This window comes from Mchenga conophoros, linkage group LG2, assembly GCF_057382185.1.
Source record: "Mchenga conophoros isolate Kocher_MC1m ecotype Shallow Benthic linkage group LG2, M_conophoros_male_GT1.1, whole genome shotgun sequence".
NCBI lineage: Eukaryota > Metazoa > Chordata > Actinopteri > Cichliformes > Cichlidae > Mchenga > Mchenga conophoros.
Genome location: NC_140527.1, coordinates 6,234,667 through 6,253,781, shown reverse-complemented (window position 1 = coordinate 6,253,781; position 19,115 = coordinate 6,234,667). Strand labels below are relative to the sequence as shown.

Below are 19,115 nucleotides of genomic sequence, written 5' to 3'. Positions count from 1 at the left end.
CTTCATCACACACAAATCAGCAACACATTATCACTTTCTTTTGCCAAAGACGTGTGATTACAAACTGCTAATGACCTGGTCAATGATGATGTCACAAAAAAAAAATCAAATGAATAATGAATAATAAAATGAAGCCTGTCATGAATAATCTTAAAGCAAAAATCAGTAAAACAGTAGGATATAAAAAAAAAAAGTCATTAAAAATAATAAAATCTATACACAGGTAATCAGTCACATCCATCATCGTATCCATGTGGCATTAGTTAAAAGTCTAGCAGCTACATTCTGCTGAACCCTTATAAAGACCTGCCTGCATTCATCAAATCATCTGCTTCTTTTAGTGAGTTGCAGCAGACACAGCTGAGTTAAGAGGCCAAAAATGTTGTAGAGGCAAACTGTGAGGCTAATTAGGTAGTATTTTACTCAAAATGCTCTTTTTCATCAAAGTGTTTGTTTAAATGCTTGTCATTCTTTTACTGTACCGGGAATCTCCACCTGCAGCAGCGAGAGGATCTTGAGGATGAAAATGGGGATCCAGCAGAGGGAGTCAGTAATGACGATAGAGAAGAATCTTTTGGCAATGGTCACCTCTTTTTTGATGTGGTTGCTATATTTAGTGGTCTGAGTGCCTGTTCTCTGGATGTTATAAAACATACTTGCATAGGAGAGGACAATGATGAGGAATGCCACCAGGTTAAGACCTATGGAAAGATTTCATACAAACAAGTTTAAATTTGCAGTACTTGAATGTACATGTATAATAAATCTTTGCATCCAGAGCAAATAAATAAATGCAAAACCCCCCACATATAAAACACATATACTAAATACAGAACCTGTACTTTTACAGTTACCTTTGGAGAAGAAGTAAAAACAAAAAAAAAAAAACAAGTGAAAACATGAACAAAAATCTTCAAAGCACTGTTTCAAGAACAAATCCTCACCCAGGAAAATAACGACGGAGTAAACGTGAGCCCATAGAGTCTCTGGTTGTTCAGAGTGCAGTGGAAAGCAGACACCATTGGTCCCGTAAAAGTTGCGAAACAGCCCCTTGCAAACTAATGGGAGGAAGGCAATAATAAAACCAAACACCCATATCCCAAGAAGGATGGTGACAGTTCGTCGCCAGCCAGGAGTCAAGTACTGGAAAGGGTAGACTATGCAGATGTATTTCTCCAGCGTTAGATATGTGAGGAGCAGGACAGATACTTCAGTGGACAGCATGGCCAAAGAGCCAATGACCTGACACTGGCTGCTATCCATCCACGCCTGGGCATGCCGGTTGTACTCGCCTCGAAACTTTAGGTCATATGCACCGATCATGAAGAGGTAGATGCCCATCAACCCATCTGCACCTGCGAAGAAAAAGCAGCTGATTTACAAATTACTTATGAGATTTTGGTATAAGATTACATCCTGATATTTCTGGAGTATTTGGCTGAACATATACTGTAGCTATAACGATGTATTTGGGCTGCTTTGCTTCAGAAAATGTAGTTTCATTACTTTAGATTAATTAAGAAATGTGAGCACAATGTCAGTTGGACTTATTTTAACACCAAATAAACACTGCAGTGCTCTGAAAAAAAAGACAAGTTCAAAAATTGGTCAACATGAAAGGATTGAATCTGTAAGAAGGAGATTAATGATAACATGCTGACAGCAGCCACTCAACCTCGGAAATCCATGCATATTAAGAGGAACCAGGGATACTATAGGCTAACATCAGTCTTTCATGCGGTCTAAACTGTTATGAAAAGGAAATGAATGATATGATCAGTTTGAAATGGTGCAAAAATAGACCCATTAGCATTCTTGCTGAAACTCTTGAGGAAAAGGAGTAGCGGCTGGGCTCATTTTAACTTAGCATTAGGACTTTGAATAGGAAAAAAAAACTAGCTCTGTTCTGTTCAAGGGAAACAAAACTGACACATTAACTAGAGAACTCAAGGCAAAACTAATGAAAGAGAAACAGAATAATGTATGTTCAGTGTTTTAAACTAGAATGCTGATTTTATGTTCTTCTACTCAAAGAGGAAGGTTCTTCCGAGTTAAATTTTACTTGAGGGGAGAATGATTTATGATATCACAGCTAGTTAGAAGCCAGTTTTGAAGAAATCGACACACACTTTAAATGTTGCGTATTATTAAAGAACATGTAAGGGATACCCATTCATCCATCCATCCTGTTAACCGCAGTTTAGGGTCACAGGCGTGATGGAGCATACAACAGTGCTGCATATTTATAGATTCTGAACAAAAATGAAACAGCTGAGTTTTACACTTGAATTTCAAAACTTTTAAACATCTTATCTAAACCAAGAAATGTTCAAGGAGTTTGAGGATTAACATTTAAATGCAATCTAAATTCTGACATGTAAAATGGGGAAATATTTAATATTGCAGAGTATTCTTGGGTCTCTCAGTCTAATTTGAAAAAAATAGGTCATGTTATTCATGTTAAAAAAAGGTTCATTTCTTTCAGTTGTATCTTGTCACGATCCGCAGTGGCAGACTGAGTGGAGAGTGTGTGGAGGACTCAGACACAGGCGAAGACACGAAACGGAGTTCAAACGAAAAGCGAGCCTTTATTTTGGCTGATGACATGGCGGTCAAACAAGGCAGAAGCACAGTGACAATGACAGTATCTGTTCCATTAAAAAAACATTCAAATGTAATACAAGTGGATTTGATCTATTCATGAGAAACCTTTTCAAATACAGTAAATGAACTTGCAGACATTGCTCAAGATTTCCAGCAAAACACAACTAAGCACACTGCAAGTATCAGTGAGCAACATTTTAATAGAATGAAACACAGTATCAACTAATGGAGGTGTCCAAAGTCAAATTGATTTTATCCAAAGTAAAGAAGGGCTTTTTCTGTGTGAAATGATGATTAGAGTAAAACCTTTGAAGAGGTTATGACATTTTACATGCACTGGTAAAACTGCTTATTTACATTCAAAGCACGATCAAATGGAATTAGAGTGACCGGACTATAAGAAGATCAATAATAAGGCTCAGTAGACTGAGAGTTGGGGAAAAAAAATGAACACATACAGATTTTGCTATAGAAGAAAAAGCAAGACTCCAATCAGCACAAGTGCATTAGTATTAGTTCCTATAACAGTTGGGGGATATATTAACATTCACCAGCATTTCTCTGATTGGAAAAAGTGTTCTATTTGCAACAGCAACACTTCATTTATCAGAGACATCTTTTGGTTTTCCTGTTTTTAGAAAAGAATTTATTCAGCAGCAGAATAATGACCACAATACAAGCTTTCCGAGAGCTACGAAAGAAAAAACATCAACTGTCACTGATTTTGCCACCCACCTTCATCCCCATGGAACGTTTGTGGGGGCATTTGAAGACTAAGAAAACTTTCTCGATAAAACAAGAAACTTTTTGGGGATGTTGTGAGATGGTATAATATGGGATATGAAGTTTTGTACAAACCTGTAGATTCCAGGGTTCGAAATATTCATGTGATTACAAATGTAAATATAAGCTGCGGAGCCAATATTTTTTATGATAAAAAGTCTAAACAAATACAAACTATAGGTATCATCACTAGACCTACTAGAGTTTCTGAATCAGAATCAGAATACTTTGTTAATCCCAGAGGAAATTATGTGGTCACAGTTGCTCCAAGACAGTAAGAACAGTAACTAAATAAACTAAAGTAATTACTACAATCTATATTACAATATTATAAAATATAACAAAATACCTCTTATGCAAATAGCTCCAAATTATAAACATCCCAGTATATTACACAAATAAATTAGTTGACACTGAGGTGCCCTTCTTGTTAAGACTTTGACCCCTACTGTACAACATTTTTCTTTATATAAACGTTAGAAAAAGCAACATTTAAAGCCCAAACCTCAAATTTGTGTTGCTTAGTTAAGTTCGTTTTTCAGTGTGGAATTTGATTGTCACCCCTTGCGACAACTGATGAAAAATGCACTTCACAGCCTTCACTCAAGAAGAAGTGGGTCTCTTTGTTAGGTTGCCGTAATGAGCCCATTACAGCTTGCTGCAAGTAAGGTGAGGAGGACAATGCACTCAAAAACTTGTGCGTACCCCCTCGGGCAGAAATTCTTGAGAGCATGTAACTTTCTCTTCAAAACTAACAAACTAACAAAAGGTTATGTCTGTGAAGGTTCTCAGTCATCCAGGTCATCGTAGTCAAAGGAGCTTGCCTTTCCTGGACTGCGCTGTGCACATTGAAGAGAATGGCAACCACAACATCGAAGTTTACCGGAAGCCCACACACACGGACCAGTACCTCCTCTTTGACTCCCATCACCCTCTGGAACACAAACTTGGAGTAATTAGGACCCTACACCACCGGGCAGAACATGTTCCCTCTAAGCCTGAAGGGAAAAAGAAGGAACACACCCATGTAAAGGAAGCACTCAAAACATGCGGTTATCCTAATTGGGCGTTTATAAAGTCAGCAAAGATGCACAGAAAAGAAGATCAGACACCAGCGAGGGAGCATAAGAAGGACAGACTCAACAACATTGTCATCCCCTATGTAGCCGGTGTGTCAGAAAAACTCAGGAGAGTTTTCTCCAAGCATGACATCCTAGTGCATTTCAGACCCAGCAACACACTCAGAAAAAAACTGGTTCACCCGAAAGACAAAACTCCTAAACACAAACTTAACAACGTGGTGTATGCTGTACAGTGCAGCGAGGAATGCTCAGACCTCTACATTGGAGAGACCAAACAGCCACTTCACAAGCGCATGGCACAACACAGAAGAGCCACCTCCACAGGACAAGACTCAGCAGTCCATCTGCATCTAAAGGACAAAGGACACTCTTTCGAGGATGCCAATGTTCACATTTTGGACGGAGAGGACAGATGGTTTGAAAGAGGAGTGAAAGAAGCCATCTATGTCCACTGTGAGCGACCATCTTTGAACAGAGGCGGGGGTTTACGACACCAACTCTCTGCCATCTATAATCCAGTTTTGAGATCCCTTCCCAGACGCCTTAACGCCCACTCACATCCTGGGCCATCTGACCTCAGGAATTCGCATGATAAGGTGGGGCCAGGTTTCACAATGAACTCACCTGAAACTCTGGCTGATTGGGACCCACACCCATTTTCACACCCTGGCTCAGGCGATTAGAGGATCATCAGGGGGTCCTTTTGTCCCTCTGTGGGGGGTCACTCCTACTAGGTTTATATCTGGGACTCTCCACCATTTGACCTTAGAACTGAAGAAGCTTCTCGGATGAGAGGTGAAACGTCTTCAAGCAACTTAAAGAAGTCCAGACGCTTTTCTTTGCAAGCTCCTTTGACTAACAAAAGGTTAGAAGTTCAAAAAGCAAGCTGAGACGTTATACATCTGTCTTAAAAGACTGTTCAATGTGCAATCTCCATCTCTTGGAATAATTGGAATTTGATATACAAAACATGACTATGCATCGTACACCAACCATTGTTTCATGCTTGAAACTCTTGGAGAGAAAAAGAACTGAAATTAAAAGATAACTACCAGCCCCATCTGTTATTTTCTTTTATACCTACTTTCAATTCTGTTTGCAAAGTTATCACAATGTTTTTTTCTTAAATTTGTGATTTAATTCACAACTTATATCCTCTGATGAATTGCCCACTGCTTCATCAGTCATGGATTAATGTTTATTTCTTTGATAGTTTGGTGAATTCATTACTCAAATCCTCCTCCTTAGTCCTGTTAGTAATTCTTTTGATGCTGAATCAGACCAAAGCTCTTTAGAAGGCATTAATTGTGGACCTGGAATAAAATAACTAAACATTGCTTTTAAGTTTTCTTTTGTATGTTTTGGGGTTTTTTATGTTATAATGTGTCATAGAAAGATTGTAAGGGTACAAAAATTAAACTTGCCGACTGTGTGATGGGGCTCCTATATAGTCACTTAAAGATCATGAATACTTTGGCTTTCTTAGGAAAAGGCAATGGCTGATACAAGCATAATTAATTCATATCAAGTCTTGTTCCAGTTCTAAGTACGGATGACTCAACACTTTCATGTTTGTACTTTGTTATTGGTTCATTTCTTCCTTGACTCTTTCCGCTCCTTTAATAGCCATATTAAAAGCAATATGCAAACACATCCTGCTTGCATTAAGATACTCTTTTTAAACTCTTCAGCTAAAGTAGCAAAGAATAAGTCATATTTAAAATGCTTTACTTTTCTCATCATCATAAGCTTCATTTTTGGCTTTCTTTGGCCAAAAATCTACTTGCTAATGAAAACAGTTCTCATATCACATTCACACACCAGTGCACTCCACAAAAAGACTGGATTTACTTTTCCACTGTGTTTGAAACCACAAAACACGTGAACAGCTTTTTACTAACAGCTCTGGCTCTGGCTCAGGACATCAGTTGCGACCGGTTACCGGTAAGGGGAGGAAGATGTATTTAATATTAAACCCTTATTATTGAAACATGGTGATAGGCACGGTGGAAACTAATTTCATGCTTTGTGCTGTCTTTGACATTCAAGGCTATCAGAAGGACACAGTGTTGGAAGAATATGTCAGTTGTAATCTAGAAACTGCAACAGCAAACAATAAAATCTTTGTAGCCAGTAAAAGTTATATCCTAAAAGTTATACGAGTTTTCCACTTTAAATGTAGTAACGTGACTTACAGCAGAGGGAGATGATGCACATGGCATGTAGTTTGTTCTCTGAGCGAATGTACGACCGCATGCAGATGACGAAGATATTGCCGAAGCAGGTGGTAGCAGACACAACCCAGACGAAGACCCTCAGCACAATATTGGCCAGTAGGTTCTCAAAGGATGAGATTCCATCAGTGTTGGGCTTACAACTACGCACATGAGGAGCATAGCCACAGTACTGGAATTTCTTGAAGTAGCTGTAATCACGCAAAAAAAGTGTAAGGTTAAGCAACAGACAAAAGGAGATTGTTTATTTGAACCAAAAAGGTTCTGGGTCAATCAAGGCAACAGGAAAATTCCACACTGTAAATGTCTTTTCTTTTTATACATACTGGCAGGTGCAGAAATAAGAGAGAGGAATAAAGCAAGAAGGGGTATTCTGGTGATCTGAAGTGCTAATTTTATACGGAAATAATAGCACCCGAAGCTGTGAGACTCTAAAGGTGGTAAACCTAATCAAGAAGCCAACTTAAATTAAAATGAGTGCTTTTGTCTTTTGTCTTTCTACCCAGGTGGAGACCTGCAAAAGTTTAACAGTAATCATTTTATCCAAAGAAAGAATTAAAGGGTTTATTCAGCTGAATTATCTGCCCATCTCCCACCATCAACCCCTGTATAGAAATTGACATGTCATTTATGGTCCTTACTAGGGCTGGGCCATATCATACCGTTCACGGTAATACCGGTGTAATATTGGGCAAAGATAAGAAAATGAAATATCGCGATAGAATATGGGTAAAATGCGAATGCGCAGTGCCTTTGTTTTCATACACACATGGCGGAAAAAGCATGCTGGCGACGGAAAATGAGAAGGACGAAAGCGGATCGTTGAATGAAACAGATGAACCAGAATTGGTTTTTAAAAATGCTGCAACTTCAGTGATGTCGAACTGGTTTAGCTTTCGTCCATCAGATACACAACAAAGCACTATTTTTGGTAGCGCATGCTAGCGACGGCCGTATTTTGGAAAATACGGCACACTTAAAATCAATCCTTTGATTTTTCTGAAAATCGACAGAGCCTCTTATAATCCCGTGTGCCTTATGTATGAATTCTGGTTGTGTCTACTGACCTCGAAACGATTTTATGTGCTACACGGTGCTCGAAAATCTGTCAAATGTTTTAGTACGACTTTGCTAAGCTAAGAAACCCGCACCGCTTGATGGATTGTCGGAGCATTGCGGCTATCGTAGGCAGGAGCCTCGCGGAGTGATACGTACTGTGCTTCAACATAATATCAGCAAGGAATTTGCATTTGCACTGTTAAATTTTTATATAACTTTCATGCACATAAAAAACTGCTGCTTGTTTAAGTGAAAATACATTGATTTTTTTTTCCACTAATAAAGTTGTGGAGTTGTAAAGTATTTTGTCTACTGTCAATTATATCGTCAGTTATATCATTATAAATTTTCAAACGTATATCGTGATAAATATTTTTGGTCATATTGCCCTGCTCTAGTCCTTACAGTAATTAAAAATGACATTTCAACAAATCAAACTATTTTCCAGCTTCCAACATTGCCCATAGCTAAATGTCAAAGTGAACATGCTACTGTCCTTACAATGTTAATTTGCTTACTATATGTTAATCAGTTATTTTATTGCTATAGTATTAAAGGAATGGCAATAATTTACAGAGTATTGACAGTAGTGTCTATTTGGAAAGTCAGAGCATCCTCAGTGCTATTAGAATTCATCCAGGAAAATATGAATTGAGTGCAAAATTAATAATTGGCCAATATTTGTTTCACATTTCTCAAATGTCAAACACATGCTGGTGCTCGCTCTTCAAAACCAAAGCGGAATGACCTTTTTAGGACAATTAAATTGCGATCAAATCACGATGTTCAAAAATTAACTATGTTTTTTTATTTTTTTTTAAGTCCCTTTAGTTAATGCACATGTTTTATGGAAATGCACTCTTATAAAGAAACAATCCCTTTGAAAACAGTTCACTGCTTTACTTCTGGAGTTTTCTGAATAATAGGTGCAACAATTTCTTCAAATAGAGATGCAACTTTAAATTTATTTTTTAAATTGCTTTGTGAAATAAAAATGCTATTCCATTCATGTCTAAGGTAGGGTGCTGGCATATATCAAAATATTTATGAATGAAGTAGCTTGAGCACTGCTGCTTTAAAATGGATTTTACTTCTGCAAAATAAGATAGATTTGAATGCAGCTGACACTTACTAAAACTTGTATGAAGCACTATTACAAAGGGAACGTTAAAGAATCTCTGTGACTGTATCCAAGGGTGAAGAGGCATTCATCTTATCATGTTCTCTGTCTTGTTGCATCTCTTCAGGACTTACATGGATGTATCTTGAGTTGTTTTAGCAACAGAAAAGAAGGATTACACTAAGCTTGACTTAATCATCTCCTGGTTGGAAGAGGAGTCTGACAGTCTCAATAAGGCCAGCTCAAAGCTCATTACTAGGATAATATTTCTATGTGTGAGTAACACATTGTCTCTATGACAGTCCAGACTGAACAATAAGGATTTACTGTTTAAACATAGACCATCACAATGGAGTACTTACATATGAGTCAAGTATTTGAGTGGTTCAAACATCCTTCGCTGAATGTTTCCAATTTCTATTCCTTCTATGCTCCTAACAAATATAAAGATGATTTTGTCTTAGTTTGATGCCACACACAATACAGTATGCTGATTTGTTTTGTACACAAAAACGTGAAAACGTGTTTTCACCAAATCTTCTTCTTGGTAAATGGCCTTTCAACTTACAATGATTTTAACTTATGTAACTTATCAAAGTGGTCAACTTGCAGCTCCATGATGGGATTGTACGATATATTTCTGCAGAAAAAAGGGGAAAATAAGCAACAATGAACAGCACACACACATAAATGATTAATGAAATTACAGTTCACTGTACATTATGCATGGGAGGACGGAAACAAAGCACAGCAATCTTCAGTGATGCAGTTTCATGAAAACAAATAGAACACCAGTGACATTTAAATGTGCCTAGAAGCATTTTATGCATGTCAGCTGCCTCCCACATGTTTATCTTCCTGTCATACTGTCACATTACCTCCTGCTTCACATCTTAAAGGTGTGTCCTTCCTCTGTTCATTTTCTAGCTTGTTATCCTCCCACCAGCATATTTATTAGTAGTTAGGGAATCAGTGTATTGACTGTCTTCTGCTTAAAATTTATAATCCCTAGGAAGATGCTATACCACAGTTTGACACTATTTTTGTAGTATTTTCTGTATTTAATCTACAATTATTCTGTATAACAATGTTAAACACAATAATATCACAATGATATTATCCTTGCTATTTATAATTTATTATAAGGGAATTGTCTTTTGCATTCTTTGAGCAATTTAGTTATTACCAGTTTATCATTTTTCAATTAAAAGAAGGTAAATACTTCACTCTTTCATGTGTTTCATAGCTTCAGCTTCTAATAACTCTTCATAAAATTAATGCTTACATAACATGTACTTGCTCAATAAATTATGACTTGTCATTGTATATTAAACTAACCAGCCGTACATAACCCCTTCACAGAACATTAATTTAAAACTGATACAATCATATATTATCTTTGCAATTTGCAATTTTTCATCATTACATAAGTTCTAAAAATTAAAAGGTAGTACAAAACCCCCAGCAAAATTTACTACAGTTTAGTCAAAGTCTGTATACACACTTTTCATTGAAAACATGAAACTATGTCTAGTTTTTGCAAAATGACAAACTGTCAGTCTGCTGTCATTCTCGATGACTACAAAGATATAAATAGCCATAGAGAAGGCTATGGGAAAGGTATCCGCATACAGAACTATGTGTCTGTGGGTATTTGTATAAAGAGAACTCACAGCTGGAGCAAATCCTCAAGTAAGACAAAGAGATTCGGAGGGATTCCTGCCAGTCTGTTTCTGGATAGATCCCTGTGTGCACAGACAAATCCACATCAGTTCTCCAAAAATAAAGAACAATGAATAAATATTGATGTACAACACTGGGCATTTGATGGATGCATACAGATCTTCAAAGGAAGATCCACCCTCAGTAACTCTGTTAAGGGAGAGGGGGTGGATAGAATGACAGGCAAGCTGAAAAACAGCAATAACAAAAAATGTAAAGTCCTTTGAATACTGACACTATGCTTATGGTGGGTTGTTGTAGCCACGTTTTTCATTAGTGACCATCCACAGCAGGTTTCCCAGACTGCATTAATATAATACATTCACAGTTACCCTATTTTGAAGATTCAGTGTTACCAACTGCAGCACTGTGAATGTTGTGGTTGTATGGCTTTAATGCATTATATATTTAACCTACTATCCCTCTTCATCATTAAATATAAATGTCTATGTCCAAGTGGTTTCTTATGTGGCTCAAGAGTTGGGAGTTTGCCTTGTAATTGGAAGGTTGCCGGTTCGAGCCCCAGCTCCGACAGTCTTGATCGTTGTGTCCTTGGGCAAGACACTTGACCCATTGCCTACTGGTGGTGGTCAGAGGGCCCGGTGGCGCCAGTGTCCGGCAGCCTCGCCTCTGTCAGTGCGCCCCCGGGTGGCTGTGGCTACAATGTAGCTTGCCATCACCAGTGTGTGAATGGGTGGATGACTGGATGTTTGAACTCACAGTTTTTGAAGAGAATTAAAGACTAACTGATGTTAACCGTACACAGGAGGTTTCCCAGTCATGGATTAACTCTTTCTATCCACACTGCTACTATAACAATACCAGATAAAAGTCAGTGATTTTGATTATTCATGATTTTGACATTGGTGTGGGGGCTTTATTTTGCTGTTTTAACTGCATTAAGTCATATAAAACCTACACTGGGTTTATATCTTCTGAACTCTACATATAATTGAATGTGCTATATAGATCAAATTGCCATTGTCAAAAAGTATTAAGAAGTTCCACATTTAAAGCCACTGACTGTTGCTTGTTAGAATTAAAGCACAGACACAATAAAAATGTGAAGTTCATGGATCATCAACATGACTATAAAATGCTCAATTATAACCGCTGATCTCAATCAAATTTCCTTCTAAATCACTCAGTTCTATTCATGTGACACCTGTGCAAATTCCATAACGTATCAGAATACAAGTGAGACCTGAAGTGGTCTATACAGATGTTAGTCAAGTAGATGGAGCAGCAAGGACTGCTGATTGTAATTAACTGATGATTGTAAACTGGCTACAGGAGTGAATATTATCTTGAATGGTTGTTTGTCTCTGTGAGACTGATAACCTGTCCCGGGTGCACCCTGCCTTTCCACAGGGGTTTTCTACAAACCCTTGAGCTAAATGTTACTTTATTAGACACGTCCTTAAATGATGTCGGTTATTGCACTGAGCAGTGTTTGATGTTTGTCCTTCTTAGACAGGAAGCTGCTGTATCTTAGGTGTTACAGACGGTTTTAATGACGTCTAGGATAATCTTTGGAAGCGATTAAAGCATAGATCTGGCTATTTCAGTGCTTTTTTTAATAGAACAGAGCATTTATAGTGTTTTTAAATGCTGTCGTTTCCTTCTGTTCTTTTGGAACTTCTTGAGTCATTAATCACAATGAATCTTCAAAATCCACATCTTACATGGCTTCAATTCAGCTTTTTTTTGGCACAATCCAGAGAGTTTTGTTTTGTTTTTTGAAGTTTGTTTGTGCAAAATATTTTTACTTACAATTCTCCAAGCTTTTGCAGGACTGAGAAAGCCTGTTCATGTACGTAGCTGATCCTATTTCGCTGCAGAACCCTGGAGACAGGCAACAGACACAGAAAGAATTATATGACTATTTTTCCTACCTTAATCCCATTTAATAAACTGCCAGAATTGATCCCACACCTAGGATAGTACAGTTCATCAATTTGTATGAAACTAAGGTTGATTTGCAATCCTCTAACAGGAACTGCAGCAAAAGAAAAAATGTAAATGCAAAGACTGCACCTCAGCCATGTAATAAATTATGTAGATTTATACTTACAGAACTGTCAGCATGGTGCATGAGCTGAATGAGGCATTGCCAATCACTTCAATGAGATTTCCTTCCAGGTCCCTGCACAACATATTATCAAATGAACACAGACAAATGCACCCAAACTGCTCATAAAGAACAGATTGATCGCAAATTGGCACTTGTATGTTAGGAGAAGTTTAGATTTTTTTTTGACATTCTACTTACAACCAATTTAATCTGGGCATTTCTTGACAGATGTCATCCAGCTTTGTCAAAGAGTTGTTCAACAAAACCCTGTCAATCAGCAAGATAAAATGAAAGAAGGTGAAAGGCTTTTCTCTTAAAGTTCAAAGAAAGAACACTCATTTGCTCGTAGCTGCCAAGCACTCTTAATAGCACCACTTTCGATGATCTGAAAGCCTTTGCAGCACAAAAAAGTCAAAATAATGACTCACAATAGAACAAGGGAGTTCAGTCCTGAAAAGGTCGTGGGGGATATTTGATGGATGTTGTTATTTTCAAGAATCCTAGAGTAAAAACAAATACATCAAAAATAGAATATAGTTTTGCACAATACAAAACTGCATTCACTGACGTGCATACCTGAAAGTAATTAAAAAAAGCACAAAGCAAGAAGAAGAAATAAAAGGTGATATATGTTATAAAAGCTGGATACATACAACCACTCCAGTTTGTGCAGATCCCTGAACACCCAAGGCATTAAAACCGATATCCTGTTGTTGCTCAGATATCTACATACAGAAAGACAATGGAAGGTTACCTGCACCAGATGCTGATAACAATTTGTAAGTGGTGTTGACCTTCCAAAAGCAGTTCATCATTGGTCAGTTTATATAATCTATCCTCTTAAAGTGAATGTTCATATACAAGCATACCTTGTTAATGTCAAGAAGCAGGATGTGCTAGGTTGCCAAAATTAACTACTGCAAGTGAACTAATGCTTTTCTGCATTTTAAGAACAGATAAGAAACCAATGCAACTCAGAGTGTGTATTATCAAATTACACGTAAAGCAAAAATGTAACAAACTTACAGTCTTGTCAGGTTATACAGCCCTCTAAATGCATCAGGACTCACATCTTGAATCTTGTTGTGCTGGAGATATCTATCCATACATAAAGCACAAAATATTTTCTTTATTTTTACTTGATAGCTATCAGAAAAACAAAACAAAACAGACATACTAAGCCATAAAGCCCGAATGCCTTTACTCAAGTGCAACTTTTGCGTAAATGAAATCGTTCACATCAAATAATGATAATCTCTTCCAAGAATACTCCTTTATATTGCACACTACGAGCTCGACAAACCCCTGCTGACAGTTGTGTTTTGTCTTGTGTTTTCACACACGGCAATTCATTCTAATGTTTGTTTATACACATCTCAGGGAAGTTTTCAGTCCAGCAAAAGCTACCAAATAGTTTCTGGCGAGGGATAAGACCTATTCTCATGTTGCCATTGTCAGTGTGACTGTGTGAGGCTGATAAACAACACAAGTGGACAATGAATGAATTTGTATGCAAAGCAGAACAAATCTGTCAACGTTCCCAGCAGTCCTCTTAGCTTACACATACCAGCTTTATAGATGTGATGCTTATTTGTTGCATTTGCCAGGTCAAGGTAGAGTGAAGATGCTTTACTCAATGAATAGGGTAGGGTTATAGCACCTGATCTATTGTGTGTGGAGCTTTTTTTATTTTTTAAAGAAAAAAACAAACAATATAAAAAACAGAAAAGAATATTGTAGAAAGACAATAAGACTACAAATGCAATAAAAGAACATAAATAGCATGTAATCCACAATTAATGGAACACTCACAGTTTCTGCAGGCTCTGGTACTTAAAGAATATGTTCGCTCTAAGTTTCTGAAGCCCATTCCTTTGTAGGGACCTGAGAGACAGGGACATTTACATGTTTATTGCTTGAAACCAAAAGCACCACTCACCTTTGGACACTTGGACAGCATGTTTCTTCTGACTATGATTAATGGGATTTTGTGGCTGTGAATCTTAAAAACGATTTAAAATGAAACATAACATCACTACGCTGATTCTATTTATTTATTACATAGCAGGCATTTTAATTTACTCAAAGAAGATTTTTGATATACAGATTTTAATATGTTAATATCTTAACTGGATTATCCACATAAAATACATATAAAAAGACAAAAACTCCCTATAATGTCCAACTTACTTTTTCTGACTAAGCCAGTTACCAGAAACATTAATCTGTAAACATTACAAGCTACAGCTTAGTGGTCTTTTAAATTCTGCCAAGAGACCATATCAGGGTCAAGAGACCCTGAACTGACCAACTGATTCAGCTGCTGATTCCAAGCCTTTTAAAGGATTAAAGGATGATTAAAAGCTCATCTTCTCACGCACTATTCTATCAAGCAGAAGTAGTCAGTTTTTTCACATTTAGGAAAACGTCTTACTATTAACGCAATCCCCTTTGGTGCACCATTCTCTAACTTTGTTTACTTTAACTTTGTTTTTCTTGGATAGCTGGCAAGTAGAGACCGTCTTCTCCCAGAGGCTCTTTGTGCAAGCAGTTAATTATGACTCCTAGTTAGATTGTTTCATAGCCCTGTAGTGGGCAAGATAATTATAATGGGCTCATGAAAGGAAGCGAGGTGATGATTCATTAGAACAAAAAGTCAGTGTTATTTATTTGAACTGACAATCCATTAAAAGAAATGAAAACAAAACTAAACAAAATTACAAAATTACTTGATTACTTACAGGGTTGGGCCTTACTTTGCCTTTAAAATTGCTTTTTCTTCATTGAATAGATTCAAGGAATTGCTGGAAATACTCTTCTGAGATTTTAGTTATGAGAGACTTTGACAGCATCATCATTTAGCAGCTGCTAAAGACGTATTGATTGCACTTCCATAATGTATAACTCCAGGATCACTACAACCCAAAGATGCTCTTTTGGGCTGAGATCTGGCAAAAGGGCCCCTCCACATTATGGAAATATTACTAGTATTAAATTATTAACATTTTTGTACTTTCTGTACCTTCTGACATTTGTAAATCATTGCAACATGTTTACTGCTAATATGCTCAGAATATACACTCACACCTTAAGATGTGCTGTATGTGTCATATATTTAGAAGCTGGTCCAACTGTTGAACAGGGAATTCTATAAATGAGTGTGCTTGCGACGCATCCAGTCAGTCTGTGAGGACATGTGATTAATGAGCCTTTTATTATTTATTCCACATACATTATAGTTGTCTTAATGTCACATTTTGAAGGCTAAATTTGTAACATAGGTGTTGGGCTTATGGTAGCATAGTTGATCTGATTCTGGATGTTGTACATTGTACTGATAAAAAAGCCATATTTTAAATGAGTACAGGCTAGCTTTTATAGCTTTTAACAGTAAGTCTCAACACTGAGTGGTCTTGTTGAAATATATCCATGCATTTTGTTTAAAGTAGTATATTGCTGAACTTAACTTTCATGTAAAGAATAAATTAAAAGAAAAAAAATTTAAAAGACTTTTTTTGCCCAGAGAATGATTACTTCTACCACCATCTTTGCTCTCAGAGAATTGTCCAACAGATTTGAGTTCTTTGAGTGCCATGTCTCAGGCAATAATTTTCACTTTTTACCTTTCAAGTTGTGGCAATGACAGGTATTCACAGTGGCAAGTGATGTTTGAAGTGGCAAATGTCTGCTACAAAAATTCTCGCAAGTTGTGACAGTAATCGCTGCTGATGACTGTCTTTCTGGACATTGCTTGAGTTTGAAAGTATCGAAGAAAAACAGGGGTTATTTTCTACTCACATCATAGTGACATTCATTGCTACCACTGGGATATCGTGAAGATGAGCCCCGTCACAGTCGAGCTCCAGGTCCCGGCACAGGCAGAGCTCAGGAACCACACCAAGCACTAGAGCAATGGAGGAGACAGGGGAAGGATAAACAAATGGTCAAAAGTGTCAATAGTGGAGCTGTTTTGAAGAACAACAACACAATCCTGCTGGATTAAGCAGGAGAGAAAAAGAAAATGAAAGCAGAATTTATTAAAAGTGACTTTTGGGATGAACAGGTGGGCAATCATTAATAAAAGACTTACTAAATATTCCCAGGATAAGCCAGCTGTGATTACCTTTGATTAAATTCCAATTCCAATTTGAATATGAAAGATGTGATTAAATGAAGCAGATAAAATTGTCTAACCAGACTTTACCGGCTCCAATGAATTTAAATTATATTTTGAGGATGTGTCAAATGAGCCATAAAAGGAAGTCAATGAAAAGCTTGCCTGTGAGAGAAAACACATTTTCAACCAGAGAGATGGTGAGAGAAAATTTTGAAATGGATTCTGTAGAAGTCGCAGCCTTAAGGGCTGAATAATTAAGCCAAAGCAAAAGTGGCCTAAGTTGCAGTTCCTCAAGTGGCCATTTGGGACCCAATGTTTAGATCCACTCCAGAAATAAACATGTTTACATCCTGCTACAAATTGTTTTGGTCTAGACAGCTAACTGTCCCCTTTGAGATAACCACAGATGGGCTGATGTATTAGCATGCAGGTTTGACATCTTTGAGTAACACTTGCATGTAGATGCCGGCACCTAAGAGTCAGCTAAGAGGCACCTTAATTAATTTGAACCATCGAACGCTGAACCTTCTTTATGGTGTTTGTGCAATATGGAACAATTTTATCAAGTTATCCATCAAATAATCTAAGATAATCCATGGGTTTATCAATCCATAAACCAGTAGATGAGGTCACAGTAGCTACTGTATGGCCAAAATTTATATAAAACATATTTGTCTTCTCACAAAGTAAAGGAAGTGAGGAAATTAAGAGATGCAAATTCACAGAGGGTGTCAAGTCTCTAACTGTGAAAAACTGTGAGAAATATGACATCCAGGCGTGTTTATATCTGTTTCAGGTAATACAGTCTCCACACAGATAATGTTTTGTTCTGTAACATTTTGATTATTTTTTTTATCAGTAAACAGCTAATTTCAAAGAAAACCCAACAAGAGTAATTTGTTTACTTCTGCTTTATAATTGCAGTAATTGTGACAATGTCTTTGAAAACAATTAGTCTAATTATGGTCCCCATATCCCTATGATACCTTGCAAATGGCTCTGCAAATTATTCAAGAAGAAATTATAATAACTGATAAAAATTGTGAACCACACTATCATTATTTTAATGTAGCTATGTGCTAGTTCAACAACAGATTGTATTGCTGGTTAAGCTCATTGCTAGGTGTATTACTAACACTTGAAGCAATGTTCTGGGTTGAAATATCAGATTTATGTGATGATATTCACAAGCCGTTTGGTCACACTGATCACAATCCTGAAACAGTGCTCCCTGGACTAAGCAGATGGGGAAACAGAGGGGCAAATCTGATCTAAATAATTGTTCAAAAGAGGTTAGTTAAATTATTATGCAGCTGAAAAAAAAAGACTTGTTATTGTGCTGCATTCTACAATTAGATACATAATTTGTTGGGCACATTTTTTTAAAGCTTTGCAGCAGTGGATTTTAAATAATAAAGAAAAATAAAGTTCAGCTTTAATTAAAGGGGTTTTACAAAAAATGCACTAACTGTTTACAGCCATTTTTATAAATAGTCCTCTATTTTCAGACACTCAAAATTAAATACACAAAGGCACATACAAACATTTTAAACATGAGGATACTTTTTAATGCTTCAGTGAAAATCATTTGCTGTCAGTGACTGCTTAAAGTATAGAAGCCACAGACACCAACACATGAAAATTATACGCAATTCTCTAACCTTTTATCTCAAAATTCTTGAAAGAGTAGTTGTAAAACAGTAGAGCTCATCAGTAGAGAAACTGCATTAGTGAAGTCACAAATGATCTTCTTATGACCGCTGACAGTAGACTCATCTCTGTGCTTGTTCTACTAGACCTCAGTGCAGCGTTTGATACTGTTGACCATAATATTTTATCACAGAGCATGTTGTGGGTATTATAGGTACTGCACTGTAGTGGCTTAAATCATATGTATCTAATAGACTCCAGTTTGTTCATGTTCATGCACTAAGGTTAATTATGGAGTTCCACAGGGTTCCGTGCTAGGACCAATTCTGTTTACATTAGACATGCTTCCCTTTGGCAGTATCATTAGCATAGAATACATTTTTACAGCTATGCATTTATCTCTCTATGAAAACAGGTGACACATATGAATGAGTTAAACTGCAGGAATGTCTTAAAAACATAAAGACCTGGAAGGCCTCCAATTTCCTGCTTTTAAATTTAGAAAACTGAAGTTGTTGTACTCGGCCTTAAAAGTCTTAGAAATATGGTTTCTAACCAGATACTTATTCTGGGTGGTATTACCTTGGCTTTTGTAACACTGTGATGAAATTTGGAGTAATTTTTGACTATGTACTATAGCATAGTACTGTATGCTATAGTAGTACTGTAG

The 19,115-nt window shown here is 37.0% G+C and overlaps 1 protein-coding gene across 1 annotated transcript in view; it reads right to left on the bottom strand.

Annotated features, from left to right (window-relative positions):
- The window catches only part of rxfp1 (relaxin family peptide receptor 1), a 90,513-nt gene that overhangs the window by 6,390 nt on the left and 65,008 nt on the right, over positions 1–19,115 (bottom strand). The window contains exons 4-17 of the mRNA XM_085284407.1: positions 16,477–16,582; positions 14,491–14,562; positions 13,705–13,776; positions 13,332–13,403; positions 13,107–13,178; positions 12,877–12,945; positions 12,679–12,750; positions 12,378–12,449; positions 10,556–10,627; positions 9,451–9,522; positions 9,245–9,316; positions 6,665–6,894; positions 945–1,355; positions 483–701 (exon numbers count right to left, since the gene is read on the bottom strand). Coding sequence (XP_085140533.1) covers positions 483–701; positions 945–1,355; positions 6,665–6,894; positions 9,245–9,316; positions 9,451–9,522; positions 10,556–10,627; positions 12,378–12,449; positions 12,679–12,750; positions 12,877–12,945; positions 13,107–13,178; positions 13,332–13,403; positions 13,705–13,776; positions 14,491–14,562; positions 16,477–16,582 — 1,683 coding nt within the window. The remainder of the gene's footprint in view (positions 1–482; positions 702–944; positions 1,356–6,664; positions 6,895–9,244; positions 9,317–9,450; positions 9,523–10,555; positions 10,628–12,377; positions 12,450–12,678; positions 12,751–12,876; positions 12,946–13,106; positions 13,179–13,331; positions 13,404–13,704; positions 13,777–14,490; positions 14,563–16,476; positions 16,583–19,115) is intronic.